The 15,110-nt window shown below is 34.3% G+C and overlaps 1 protein-coding gene across 1 annotated transcript; it reads left to right on the top strand.

Annotated features, from left to right (window-relative positions):
- The first annotated feature begins 2,666 nt into the window (after nt 1-2,666).
- On the top strand, nt 2,667-14,661 carry LOC117906601 (CLP protease regulatory subunit CLPX3, mitochondrial). Its single transcript, XM_034819699.1, has 15 exons — nt 2,667-3,870; nt 4,810-4,871; nt 5,065-5,156; nt 5,309-5,388; nt 5,972-6,022; nt 6,972-7,046; nt 7,142-7,219; nt 8,061-8,117; nt 9,640-9,710; nt 9,907-10,006; nt 10,284-10,388; nt 10,735-10,797; nt 10,900-11,022; nt 11,135-11,293; nt 14,290-14,661. The coding sequence occupies exons 1-15, from the start codon at nt 3,004-3,006 to the stop codon at nt 14,365-14,367; spliced, it is 2,061 nt and encodes a 686-aa protein (XP_034675590.1). The 5' UTR covers nt 2,667-3,003; the 3' UTR covers nt 14,368-14,661.
- The last annotated feature ends 449 nt before the right edge of the window (nt 14,662-15,110 follow it).

Raw genomic sequence — 15,110 nt, 5'->3', positions numbered from 1 at the left:
CATGATCCATTTCTTCTGGAAGCTTGTACTCAGGTAGCTCAATAACTTTTTTCTGGAGCAGGTTTTCCAACATGCTAGGCACATCATAGTCAGGAAAATGATATTTCTTCTCTTCTAATTCCTTCAAGGTGAACCAACACCTCTCATTTTCCTGGGTTGGTCCAATCTCTTTTACTTCCTTCTTTTTATTTTGCGCTAAGATTTTGATAGGAGTTGTATTTACCGTCATTGACTCTTGTATGAGTTTTATTGAATTCTTATCACTTGATTTCCTATTGTGTCTTTCTCTTTGATTTATATCTAATACATACATTGTTCAATTAGTTTGATTTATATCAAACTAAGCTGATTTAGATGGTTTTCATGCATCAAGGCTAAATTAATTAAACTTAATGAGAAATTGATCTAATTAATTTGGTTTGGTTTAATAAATTGAACTCAATTTACTTCATTTTGGTTGGTTCAATTTGATTTAAAAACATAAACCAATTTTATTCTAATTGTTATTTTTTTAATTTGAGCCAAACAAAAAAAATGAATTGAACATTATGGGCCAAAAGGCTTAAATAGTACTATAATAAGTTATCTTAAGGTTTATTCAAATCACATTATTACAATCTATTTGAATCATATTATTATAGTTTTATATATATAACACTCATACAAAAGTGGTCCAATTGTAGAAAAAACCATATGATGTGGTCTTGTATTCTATTGAAACTGAAAAATGTGTACTAAATGAATAATATAATCCATAGTTAATGTATATATACGTGTGTGTGCAACTTTTCAATTTAATTTGGTTTATTACCAAATTTTTGGATGGAAATTTTATACTTAGAAAACTAAAATTGAAAAAAAAAAAAAAAGAAATTAATAATTTGTCATTCCCTTCGTTTGGTTTACTATATACCTTTAGTTACCTAAAAGTTATGTTCCGACTTCTAACAAGGACTCATGAGAATCATGCCTACTCTTTGTTTGGTATCTTCAATATAATACCTTATATTCCTTAGCAGCGAATACATCAACTATTTATGGATTTCGATACAATAAAACATCCTTAACTTCTTTTAAGGTTTGATGTTGCGTGATCTAAATTAGACCATTGGAAATTCATAGACCTAGATGAGTATTATTTGGAACAAAATTATAAATGTATAACTAATTAATGTAACTCATTAACATAAAAATAATGACGTAATTCAATTTTGCCTCAGCTTTGACCAATTTAATTTGAAAAATTAGTAACTTGAGCCGAGTATTTTGTGTCACAAAAGGAATATGGGCCAAGTGTTTGGTCTCACACAAGGAAAGTGGGTGCCGGAAATAAAGCGCATGCTTGGGGATCTCTTTGAAATCAGTTTTAAAATATTTTTTAGGTATTTAAGGGAATAAAATTTTATTTTTAATATCAAATAAATCTTGTCCACTCATTTTTCACGTAGTTTATAATTTTTTTTTATACATATATTTTCAATTATTACTTAAAATATCCTGTAAAAAACTATCCCAATCTATCCAAATTTATTCCTAAAAAGCAACTTAATTTAAGAGCAAAATTTTGAGAAACTAATTTTTGTCAAAATTTTGATAAACATGATTTCTAAATTGGAAATTTGCTTTCAACAAAAGGTTCTAAATTGTTCCCCAAGGGTATAATAATGCTATTTAGAAATGGTTTTTGATTATTTTTAAAGACATGTTTGATAGGTTTTAAGTGGAAAACCTTCTAAGAACTTGTGTTGAAGAAAGAGTAATTTTTAAGAATAAATTTGAGTTATTTTCAAATTTTTTTTTTAACAAACTATCTTAAAAATCAATTTAAAATATAGAAAATAAGAAAAAAAAAAAGGGTGCATAAATGCTTTTGCAAATAATAAAATAAATTGAAAACTTATATTCTCAAAAGTTACAAAAAGACAAACAGATTTTTACAATAAAAATGTATTTTAATTATTTTTACTTATTTTTTTATCGTTATTTTCAAAATTAATGAGACAAATATGAAAAACAATTTAAAGTAAAACATCACATATAAAATTTATTTTTAAAAAACATATAAAAGCTTATAAAAAAGTTGAAAACATTTCTTTTGTTATAGAAAACAACATAAGATAATTTTGTACAAAAACTTTAATATATCAAATCTATGGATTTTATTATTTTAAAATTTGGTATTATTTCATTATATCTTGATAGATTTCAATGAATCAAATTTTACCACATAAGTCGAGACCATGTATTAGGTATGATACCAAACTGACATCACAGAGTTTCTAAATTTGTAATAAGAAAATTGGTTAAAATGCTTTTTCTTAAATCTAGAAAAGAATAACCCTTGTCCTCCCAAACACATTTTAATACCTCTTTTGAATTTATATGATAAATAACTTTTCTATTTTACCCAAATTTAAATAAATAAAATTCTTGGATTTTGGCCCTTACCAAAATTAGAAACATAAGAGAAAAAAATTTTAAAAAGGAAAAAAAAAATAAAAAAAACCCATTTGAAAGCAATAGAAATTGGATTTACCCTTGGACTATTTAGTAAAAACAAGGGATGGGTGAAGTAAAAACGAAAAAGAGACATGGTCAAAGCGCCAAAAAGAAATAGAAAAAACCAGAAGAAAAATTGGTCATGTTTGAATCCTCCCAATTTATCCATCATCTCCTACAAACACTCCCCAACTTTATCTTATTCTCCACTCCCTCTCCTCCCCTCCCCTCCCCTTCATGGATGCATACATTCCAATTCCCCCTTCATGCTTTTCTTGCCTCTCTTTCTTTCTTTAATTTTCAGTTTTTTCAAGGTTTTTTTTTTTTTTCATTCCCAAATTCCAATCATCCCATCAGTAGATAAGAAAAAATTGGAAAGAAAAATAGTATTATAATGCTCACAGATCCCAATCTGCCATCTCTCTCATCTGTGTGAAAAACCCCACATTTTGGGAATTGGTTGTATTGATTTTTGTATGTCATTGTGGTAGAGAAAGTAGGAAGATGTCTGGTGGAGTACTGAGAGGGAAGAGAGAGGTGGTGGAGCGGTTGTTGATGGTGGGTAGGTGTAACCACCGGTTCATGCAGAAGTCGCCCATCTCGACCCGGTTCGCGAACTGCCTGCATATGGGTTCCCACCGCCGGCGGGAGTCGCTGATCGGAGTTCAGGAGAGGTACAAGTGGGACCACGGCGGCTCCGACGGTTTCCAGACGCGGAAGATTAGGGCGGAAGCCAATTGCCCTAGATGCTCAAAAGTCATGGATCTCCTCTTCTCTAATCGTCACTTTCCATCCAATTTCTCACCTGCCGTTCCCACTGATAGTTCCAATTCCAAGGGAAGTGGCGGGAGTTATCAGGCGGTTAATCTTTGCCCTAATTGCAAAACCGCTTACTATTTCAGGCCCTACAAGATTGCCCCACTTCAGGGGAGTTTCGTGGAGATTGGTAGGTCCGATTACAACAATACAAATACGAATCATCCCAAAGGAAAGGATAACGAGAAGAAGAGCAGCAAAAACGGTGGTGGTCATGAGGAAGACTATGGGAGCAGGCTCAGGATGTCGTTTTGGGAGACTTTGAGGTCCTATGGAGGCGACCCGCCGGAGAATTGGCCACCTCCGCCGCCTCCGCCGTCGGGAAATGGGCTGGCAGTGCATACACCGCCGGGGCCGCCGTTTGCTCCTGGAGTTAATGTGATTCGGGCGGCCGGACCTGGTGTAGGGGGTAATGGTGGTGGTGGTGGAGGAAATGGGTCATTTGGGGAGAGGAATGGGTGGGGTGGGTCGAATTTAGGGAAGGATTTGCCGACGCCGAAGGAGATCTGCAAGGGACTTGACAAGTTTGTCATTGGGCAGGAAAGAGCCAAAAAGGTTTAAGAGTTATGCAATTACTACTGTCAATTTTGATGCCCCACCAGTTTGTGCATATGATTTAGTTAGATTTCATTCCATTTTCGGACTTTTTGGTGGTTCTTAGGGAACTTAATGCTCCTCTCATCGGTTTTTCCCGCTTTACAATCATTTTGAACTCTGCTATTGGGGTCATACTGAATTATGCTAAAGACTTTGTGTGTTTAACAAATCTTGCCATTGTCATTGTATATTGGGTTGTTATATATCTTTTTGCTCATCATATACATTTTGTAGTGGTTCTTATAACTCATGTCTGGAATATTGTAGCTCATATCAATTTCACATCTTCTTTTGGGCTTTTTGATAGGTGGTTTTTGGAAAGCCTGCTAACCATCTTTGTTTCAGTCCCTTAACTTTTAAATGCTCCTAGGTTTCTTGACTGAACTACCTTGTTATAATGGTTTTCTATGGTATATGCACATGGACATGAGTGTTGTGATAGGAGAGACATTGGTTGCCGGACATGTTAAACTCCATGAAAATATAGATACAGGGAAACAACTATATGTGTGTATATTTGTGAATTTGTTATAACATATACATTGGTATGTGTTTTTATGTGTATCTGGAACAGTGTAAGAACCATAGGGAGTTAAATAATGAAGTGATAAATTCTAATAGTTCTCTGGGATAGAGGTCTACATTGTTGAAATAGGTAAATGGGGACACTCTTTTAAGCGTTCAAACTGGTGTCAGACATGGGAGGTGGGCCATTTTTGTTGGGGTCTTAACATGTTTCAGACACAAGAAACATAATTTTCATATCAACTAGTTACTAGTGTGCAATATACTGATTTGAGAATGGGAGAAGTATCCTATATGTGGAAGACCATTTTTGAGCATATCTTGGATCTGTAGTAAGCCTTGTGTTGGGGTTGGTTTATCTTTTTGTTGTAGGTGCTATCTGTGGCTGTATATAATCACTACAAAAGGATATATCACGGCTCCTTGCAGAAAGGGTTAGTTCTTAATGGGATTTCTTTCATCTTATTTTTTTTACCTCACTATCATATAAGAAGGCTCTGTGCTAATATTTCTCTTGTTACTAAAAAAGAAATACATATGTAACAATTGGGAAATTTTGTTGTAACCTTTTCAAGCTGCAGGTTTTTGTTCCTTGGATAAAACTAAACTTGTGCATTTGACTACTAGGTCAGGAGCAGAATCAGGTACATCAGAGGTTGATGATGATTCTGTGGAGCTGGAAAAGAGCAATGTTCTCTTGATGGGTCCAACTGGCTCAGGTATAGGCCCTATTTTATGATTTGAGTTTAGTTGTGGCATAAATTGAACACTGGCAGCTTCAGATCTGAAGATATCTATTACATTATTTCTTAGTGTGATAAGAGGCTGCTGAATTTAGACCACCATTCTAATGCACATTAACTTGAAACAGGAAAAACATTACTTGCAAAAACACTTGCTCGTTTTGTGAATGTGCCCTTTGTCATTGCTGATGCAACAACTCTTACACAGGTGAGTGTTACTTTATTTTTCACTTATTATTGAAATTGTACAAAATTTATATATTTTTAATATCTGTTTGCATGCCAATTTTTGTATATTAACTTTTAACATCCAAATCAAGGTTTAATTCCATTAGCTTTTAATGGGCATAATGGTAATGGGTGTTCTTCAGTTCTTAACCTATCTGGTATCTTTCACTAAAAAAGCGCATCCCAATGTTGAAGGAAAAACTTGCCAATGCCACACTACATGGTATTCACTTGCTCTTTTGATCATTAATGTTTAATTTTGTAAAACTAAAACAACAGGAGTATTATTCCTCATTATTCTTAAGCTCATACTCTTTGTGGTTCCCTTTGTATGCTACCAGTGTACATGGGTGCACCCCTCCTCTCGCTCCCTTTTTATTTTTTGGCTTGGCACTGATTAATATGCCTTTATGTGCCTATCAAAAAAAGAAAAAAAAATTCATCAGTATTCTTTGCTTTCATTAGTAGCCATGGCTGCTATTTTCTTGCTTCAGACATTTCATTTTCTTTTGTTTTATGGTTTGTTGTTGCATTGAAGGAGGTGAATGCTGTTTCTTTTGCAGGCTGGTTATGTTGGAGAAGATGTTGAGTCAATATTATATAAATTGCTTACGGTATGATTATTTTTTTAGAATCTTGTCCACCATGTTTTGCATGTGAATACTTGCTACTTTGAAGTTTTTGCTCTTATATTTTGAACTATGTAGGTTGGATATGCAGAGTTCTCATAGCTTTGTGTATGTTGTGGGTGGGATTTCCATTTGATGATCTGCAATAGTTAAACATTGTTGCCTATTCTACTAATAGAAAGGAAGGCTGCCCAAAGTAATGCTTCTATCTGCAACATAGATAATTCCCTTGGACAGAATTACTTTTACTGAAGATATTCACAACCCTTCAAGAGTGATTGTCTGGACCTCTTGCGAACTTCACATCATCTCTTTAGCTGCATTTTTCTTGTGTCGATTAATCCCATTTGTTTCAATTACTTGATATTTGGAATTATATGTTCTTCACTTACAGATTTTTCTTTATAAATTCGATCAGTTTATCTTGCTATTTGTTTAGTTAGAAATTAATTTAGCGAGGATAGATTTTTAGACTCTTTTGTCTTTCTTAGAAGTCCCTTGATGCTATATTGTTAAAAAAGGATGTATTTTGATCCATAGGAAGGGGATATATTTTGGGGTTACTTCTGGTGAATCTAGTGGTGGTTCTAGAATGGGGAGATATACAATGCATTGGAGAGCCTTTATATTAGGGTTACTTCTGGTAAATGTGGTGGGAGTTCTAATATAATATCGTGCAATATTATATTAGAGTTGCTCATTTCAAAATTTTGAGCTGAATGGAGTCAAGGAGCCTTTTCCCTTGCACCTTCCTGGATTGAGTACAACTGTTCCTGTAGTTGAATCCCAGAATTTGTTCTTCACTACATTGGTTTCAATAATGTGAACAAATTGTATTCCTTGTATTTATTTTTTTTGTTTGCTATTTTACTAAGTTTGCTTGTTCAGTTTATCACAAAACTCATGCATGCATGCTTTTAAATTTGGCTTATAGGTTGCTGAGTTCAACGTACAAGCAGCTCAACAAGGGATGGTCTATATCGATGAAGTTGACAAGATAACTAAAAAGGTTCCACAGTTTTCCAGCTTATTTATTTATTTTTATTTAAATTTAGGTATCTTTGTAAAACCAAAAGTGCACTTAAATGTGGAAACCTTTTGCAGGCTGAGAGCTTAAACCTTAGCAGAGATGTTTCTGGTGAGGGTGTTCAGCAAGCATTACTGAAAATGCTGGAAGGAACTGTGAGTGGATCAGTTTTACATTCTTCAGTGTTTTATCTATTTCTATGTCATCAAACTTTTATGACTTATTTTAGAATGATTGCTGGTTGTGGTAATTCTACTCTATGCTTTCCTTTCTGGAACATGTAGAATCATGAAAACATAAAGTCACTGTTTATTTTATCCCTTTTGGTGAATGTGAGGTATTTAATTTTCTGAAACTAGCTACCTCCAAAACAGTTAATAGCTTGATTGGATGCTACCTCGCAGGAGAAAGTTGAATAGATGTTAGGAAAATATAAACAGATTGATGTGAAGGCATACAAATGTGTCTTGTAGGACTTGAAATGGTCAGGGTATAAGATTTTGAGAGGGATTAAGCAAAAGGTTTTCTTTTTCCTTTTTTGAACTCAAGTTGGGTGGTTGTGGGAGGCATGGGGAGATAGGGGGAATTTGTACAGATTTTGGATTCTAGATCTGAGGAAATTATTTAATTGACAAGTGAATAAGAAGAGTTGTTAGCTAGAGAAGAGCTGATAGATAAAGTGATAATTCAATGGAGAAATGAAGGGCCTATCAAAGGGAAAAAATGGATCAAAGAGGAGGACTAGGTGATTCTAGTCTCATGAAGAATGGTGAACAGGAGGATGTGGAACCATATCAGTCAGCTTGACTAAGGGGAGATTTATTAAAGGATCAGTTGTCATCTCAGTATATAAAATAATGAAAAGACAATTCACGTTATAAATATTTATATGCTTAAATGGATTATCTTGCTTTTGAAATCAGCCATGCCTGTTATATAACCATTGGATGATCGTTTGTTGGTGTCCTGAACGTATAATGTTTTTGTCTTCTCCAGATAGTGAATGTTCCTGAGAAGGGAGCGAGGAAGCATCCTCGGGGTGATAATATTCAGGTATGTCAGTTCTGAATATGTCTTCTTGTGCTCCTTTGGATTTATTATCTTATTTACAAGTTTTTAGTGTGATTTATAATTATTTAATTGATATGCATGTTTAGAACCATTTCATTGACAAAATTTTACATCTTTATGGCAGTAATTTTGTTGTCATTGAATCCTAAATTTGCATTTATAACATTCTGTATGAATTGGATTCTGTGTTATGAAAGTAATTGTATTTGTTTTTGAGTTATGAATATGCCCTTTTTTAACCTATAGTTTTTTTTTTTATTAATTTAAGTGGAAGTTTCTGGTTGTATTACATAATTATTGTTAGCAGTAGATTTCTTGGTTATGTGGTTTTAGATATGGGCTTTTGTTTAAAGCCTTATTTATGCTAGGGTCTAGATGTTGGGGATTTCAGCTTTCAGCCTTGGTCATTGATTAATATGTTTGTTTTTATTTTTATGAAAGTGTTAAATCACTGGAAATTTACTATGTAATTTTTTTTTTTTGCATATGTGAATACACTAACTTGATCAAAGAAATCAATATTGTTTAGATCATTACTTGGTGACAAAGTACAAGATTTAGAAACATGTCTGTACGATCAATATTGTTCTATCCTGTAGAAAGAATGCACAGATATATAAATCGAGTTTTGGAATTTAGGTCATTACCAACCAAGGAAAAGAATTGAGAATCTTTTTTGTGTTTTCTAATGACACAAGAATGAATTGGAGAAATTCCATTGCCTGGACTGCAATGTACTTGTGACAATATTGATATTTGGTCAATATGCATACTTGTTAAGTGCTGAATGAGGAAAAAGATGCTAGGTATGTCCTTTATACTAGAAAGAAATTTAGATGTGTACATTGGAGGTCCTGACCAGTGAAAAAAAGAACTATTAGTCTGTCAAACTTCAACTGATGATAAAAACTTAAAACCTTTTTTTTTTTTTTTTTGTGGATTTAGGGAAAATTTGCCATTTAATAAAAGTTCTTTCTGATCTGGATATTGCTTGGATATGCACAGCATTCAAGTGATTTCACTTGGTTGCATTCGAATGATGTTATTTTACATGAAAGATGAATTATTAGCAAGTGAACTGAAAATGATAGTCTTTTAAGTACAGTCTCAAATTCAGGTGCAAATTTTCCATTCACAAGTGTCATGGAGAATGTGTAGCTTTGAATTCTTGAGATATTTGTGGAATGATGTGTCTCTAATTTGTAGATCCTTCTGCGGGCACATGCTTGCTGATGTTTGTTGGCATACCAGTACAACTTTTCGGCAGTTGATGGCAGTTCAAATGTTCTTTTCAGTTTTCTTGTTTTAGTTTCATTTTCACCATGTTCCTCCAGTGTTTGATTCTGCTAATGTGTCAATAACATAATATTTGGTTTGAGTAGTTTACTGAGAACAAATGTATGAATTTTCCTTCATCTGATTACTATCAATTCTACATCATTATTTCATGATAGCTGTTGCTTTGCTAATTTCGTTCTGATAATTACATTTTAATGAACTGCAGATAGATACAAAAGATATCCTTTTTATATGTGGTGGAGCATTTGTTGATTTAGAAAAAACCATTTCAGATAGGTATGCACTTTTAATAACATGGTTCCCTGGTAAAATCTTTGATCAAATGCCTTTTGTGTGTGTGTATGTGTGTGTGTGCGTGCGTGTGTGTGTGTATGTGTGTGTGTGTGTGTGTGTGTGTGAGAGAGAGAGAGAGAGGTAATATATTTGAATAATATGGCCTAAACTTTGGAACCCTACATGGTTTTTTTACCAGACGGCAAGATTCTTCAATTGGTTTTGGAGCACCTGTTCGTGCTAACATGAGAACTGGTGGGTTAACCAATGCTGTGGTGACATCATCCTTACTAGAATCGGTGAGGAAAACTAACCTTCAGATTTATAGAAACTGGAATTTAGAACTTACACATTTTCTTTGTTGATTATCCACCTTGGCCAGACCAACAATGAAACTAGTTCTTTAGTTTTTCGTTTTAGACAAAAATATATTGGAGAACAAAAGAATTAAGTGCCTAGGAGAGAGGGAGTCCTTAATAAAACTCCCATATATTAAGCTTTTTGCTTGCTGCCACCCCTCCCCACTCTCCACCCTCTATCCTGGTTCTTTTACAAATTTTCTCTTTGCATTTTCAGGTTGAAAGTAGTGATCTTATTGCATATGGCCTCATACCAGAGTTTATTGGACGCTTTCCTATTCTAGTTAGTTTGTCAGCTCTGACTGAGGATCAACTTGTTAAGGTAAATTGACTTCTTTATTGTGTATATAGGCTTGTCATTTTTGGTTGTGTTTGCCTATCTATCTGTCTGAGGAAGATGTTTCTGAAAATTGTTCCTTTCTACATTTTGCACGACTGTCATTGCTTGATTTACTCACTTGCAAGTCATTGGCACTCAATCTCCTTATTGTTGTATGATTGTATCTTTGAATTTGAGTTTTTACGTGGCTTCAGATAATTACTAACTGCTACATAGATTTGGGCAAGAGAAACTTGAAACTAGAATTTTCAATATTCTTAATTTTATACTGTATCCTCTTCATTTGTGAAGTAGCTTATGTACTTGCTTTGGTTTCATTTTGTAACAGGTTCTCACAGAACCAAAAAATGCTCTTGGTAAGCAGTACAAGAAATTGTTTAGCATGAACAATGTAAGCATCTGGCCATGTATCTCTTAGGCGAGCTTTCAGTTTCAAATGAATTTGCATTTGGCCTCCATGTTGTTGTTCTACAACCTTCTCATGTTATTGCAGGTAAAGCTACATTTTACAGAGAAAGCACTCAGACAGATCGCAAAGAAGGCAATGGTCAAAAATACGGGTGCTAGGGGTTTAAGAGCCCTACTAGAGAGCATTCTAACTGAAGCCATGTATGAGGTATGCATGGCCTAATGGTCATTTTCTAAAATTTGGGGACAATGAAATGTGAACCAAGCATGTTATTGTTTTATGATGTATCATGGAAGCATTTCTGTGCATGTATTTTCAGATTCCTGATGTTAAGACAGGAAAGGATAGAGTAGATGCTGTTGTGGTTGATGAGGAGTCAGTGGGTTCAGTAAATGCCCCTGGATGTGGAGGGAAAATCCTTCGTGGAGACGGTGCATTGGATTGTTACCTTGCTGAAACCAAGTTGAAAGATCCAGTGGTAAGTTCAGACATATCCATAGTTAAAAACTTGAAGTACACAGTATGATACAGAGATGAAAAACTATACTCATCACCTTTCCTATGATACATATGCAATGTATGATAAGAACGCTGATACAACTATACAACTATACAAGTACCTTTGGCTGTTTTTAATAACTTAATAAAAATCAAATTTGAAAAAGTTGTTTTTAAAAAAATTATTAGATTAAATGTTATAAAATGTACTTCAAAGTTAGAAGTAGATGATAAAAGAAAAAGGAAGAAGTAAGCATGAGTTTTGTAGGGAACACATGAAAGATTGAGACTTAAGTAAATCTATTCTTGTGCTTAGTATTGGGGATTGTTTGAAAGATTTGAATGTTAATCTTGAATATGAATGGAAAGTTTTTGTTTAGTACAAGTTTTTCTATTTCAATTATTTTTTATTTTTTATTTTTTTTTCGAGATTTTGGAAATTTAGAAATTTGAAGATGACACACCATAGTTTTAAAAGGCTGTAAGGCACATCTAAGAGCAAAAGTCTGTTACAGCCTAGGTGCAATACACAACAAAAGGTGCACGTCTTAGTGAATTGAAATACAACTTGTGATGCATATCAATTTTATAAAACATGATCGAAAAGCTAATCCAATCAATATAAAATTTAAGATTCCAAACATCTAAAAGAAACAGTCAACAACAAAGTAATGAAATTATGTAATTTCAATATTCAACTAGAAATTTCAAGAATAAAATTGTTTAAAAAGGAAAAGTAAACTAGGCAAGACATACTTCATCAACAAGGTGCATGTCTTAGCAAGCAAGACACTATCACTAGGGAGTGGTTGCCCCTTGGGGCTAGCGCACCTTTTAAAACTGTGTGAGACACTTGACACATGTTGATGCATACATGTATATTTGGCTAATCGAAACTTGGTACTAATAATCATAGTTTTTTTTTTTTTTTGATAAGTGGTACTAATAATCATAGTTAAGAATTCTATCAGCTTGTTTTGTTGATATTATCATGAAACTATGCATTAAAATGTCACATACTCATGTGAAGTTGAATTTGTTAAAAATCTAGTCTTCAATGTTTTCTTATCTATGATATAGGTGAATGCCTTTGTTTTAAGTCCTTTTGATCTTGCCATCACTCATGAAATTAGATATGATACTCACCTTTACTTCATTTTCCCAATATGTATGTGTGCATGTATATTACATTCACATTTGTTTCTATTTATTTTTTCATTATGTCTAAGAACATGATATATGAAGATGATACCATACAAGATATACAACATGATTTACAAGTTAACAGTTATAGATATGCCTTTGGTGATCAAGTCACCTTTGTGTGCATTCATATCACTGAATTGTGTTGTATGACCCACTTCCATTGAACAATCATCAACTTGCATGTCCATTTAGGGAGAGATCCACCCATGGGCCGTAGGGGGTAATACATAATTTATGTAAGACAAACTAATGGCCTTTTTGTAATCAAGTGTGTGAGGAAGGCTTCCCAATACATGATATTGAGAGCACTCTATGAGACCTCCCTATCTATTTTATGTCTCTATTTGTGATTCCTAAAAAAGTAAGTATCAAATTGGAGAGAATTCAAAGGGACTTCCCATGGGGACATTCGGAAGGGAGGAGAAAGATCCACTTGGTAAACTAAGTGGATGTTGTAAGGATAAGAAGCATAGAGGGTTAGGGCTAAGATGTTTGGAGGCTCTTAATCGAGCCTTGCTAGGAAAATGGTTATGGAGATTTCCCCTTGAGGGGGAGAGTTTGTGGAGGAAAATCATTCTTGGAAAATTTTGGGAGGTGGAGGGGGGTTGGATTACTAGAGGGGTGAGAGAGTCTTATGCAATAAGCCTTTGGAAAGATATTAGAAAAGGTTGGGAAGAGTTCAGTTTGAGAATGGGAAATGGTAGACGCACAAGATTTTGGTGGGACAGTTGGAATGGGGAGTCTAAGTTGAAAGATGTTTACCCTACTCTTTTCAGGATAACATCCCATAAAAATGCTATAGTAGTAAACTTATGGGAAAGGGAAGGGGGCAGAGGTGGTCATTGGGAGATAGAAGTTAGAAGACTCTTTCAAGATTGGGAGTTAGAGGAAGTGACCCATTTTTTGGAGCACATTTTTCCGTTAAAAGTGCAAGGGGAAAATTTAGTGTCAAGTCATTTTATAATTCTCTAATGGTTGAGAATAGTTTAATATTCTCAACCAAAGAGATTTGGAGATCCCGTGCTTCTCTTAGATCTATTTTTTTTTTTTTTGCTTGGGCAACTGTTTAGGGGAATATCTCAACTGTAGACACGTTAATGAGGAGGGGATGGTCCATGGTTAACATATGTAGCCTTTGTAAAGTTAGTGAAGAATCAACTGCTCTCATTTTGATTCATTGTGATAAGACAAAAGAGTTTTGGATCTTGTTGTTAGCAATCTTCGGTTTCAATTGGGTGTTCTCGGCTTCAGTGAGAAATCTTATCTTAGAATGGAAACTTAAGGGGCTAGAGAAGAAGAGGAGCAATTTGGTGATTGGTTCTGATTTGCCTATTTTGGTGCATTTGGAGAGAGTGCAACCAAAAGACTTTCAAAGATGAAGAGTTGTCAAACCAAAGTTTGAAGGATCTCTTCTTTCTGTCACTTTTTGAGTGGTCCTAGGAGTCCTTGGTTTTGGAGAATCCCTCTCTTTTGAATTTCTTAGATGCTCTTTACTGCCTGTATATGTAGGATGTACCTCCTCTTTTTGACGTTTCTTAATACATGCCTTGTTTGTCTATAAAAAAAAGACATGATATTATGTTTATTTTCTTATCCCCTTCACAAGTCTCAAGTGCAGAGAAAATATAAGTGGTGATGGGTGGATCACAAATAACAAACCAACATTGCATCTTTTGGTTAAACACAGTTGATTCAGCGGACCCCCAGTGGTTGGGATTGATGCTTTGTTGAGTTGAGTCATATGTATATGTTTGTTTGTGTTTGTTGCAGGAGAGTGGTGGCGAGGCAGGGGATGGGGAATTGCAGGAAGCCGAGTCGGAGGTCTCATCAAGAGCCATGAGCATGTAACATTCCTACCTCAAGTCATTGATTTGCCATGTCCAAAATTGACCCTTGAGTTTTTTTAGTTGTAAAAATCACATTCATAATTCGGTGTAATTTATCCCCTTGTAAAACAGCATAGCTTCTGTTGTTTTAATCTCAATAGAAAAGAGGAAATAAAATTAAAAAGGTCAGGCATAGCATTGCTAAGTTTAGGAGCTCATTGTACAAAATATTCACCATTGAAGAGAAGGGGTTAAACTTTACACAGATGTGAAGTAATTCATAAATAATATTTCTAATTTTTCCATAGTTCTTTTATATGTTTGGCTTGTTGGACGGCTGAATCCATCTCTATACATTTTGCGTGTTGAAGGCACTAGTATAGCTACTTGTTATATCCGTGCAGTCTTCTTAGGTGAACTTGTTCCTTATAATTCTTCACTCCTACATGGTTGTAGATTGTCATGGCTGTTTTGTATACCCCTGTACATAGGCCCCTTTTTTATTTGGACTGTTTATATATTTGTTGTTTGATGTTTGGAAAAACATTCATGTTGAATGAGTTGTAATAATTATTCTTGTTTTATTTACCAACCTTAATCATTTAAATGCTGAGAATCTTGAGAGTCAAATAGACAAACATTATTAGAGTTGATCCCTGACCAACGTTATTAGTCTTGACCGATAAAAATATTATTAGTCCTTGAGACAAAACAAATAGTATTAAAGTGGATCCTTGACCCACCTGGTATAGGATAGGATTGTGA

Source organism: Vitis riparia, chromosome 18, assembly GCF_004353265.1.
Source record: "Vitis riparia cultivar Riparia Gloire de Montpellier isolate 1030 chromosome 18, EGFV_Vit.rip_1.0, whole genome shotgun sequence".
In the NCBI taxonomy this organism is placed as follows: domain Eukaryota; kingdom Viridiplantae; phylum Streptophyta; class Magnoliopsida; order Vitales; family Vitaceae; genus Vitis; species Vitis riparia.
Note: the sequence above shows the minus strand (reverse complement) of the source record. Positions and strands in the feature narration are given on the sequence as shown.

Bases quoted from the DNA above. Each gene is read 5' to 3' on its own strand.
- LOC117906601 (XM_034819699.1), top strand. From the start codon at position 3,004: ATGTCTGGTGGAGTACTGAGAGGGAAGAGAGAGGTGGTGGAGCGGTTG. The intron at 8,118-9,639 runs GTATGTCAGTTC...AATGAACTGCAG, and splicing joins CTCGGGGTGATAATATTCAG to ATAGATACAAAAGATATCCT. The intron at 11,294-14,289 runs GTAAGTTCAGAC...TGTTTGTTGCAG, and splicing joins CCAAGTTGAAAGATCCAGTG to GAGAGTGGTGGCGAGGCAGG.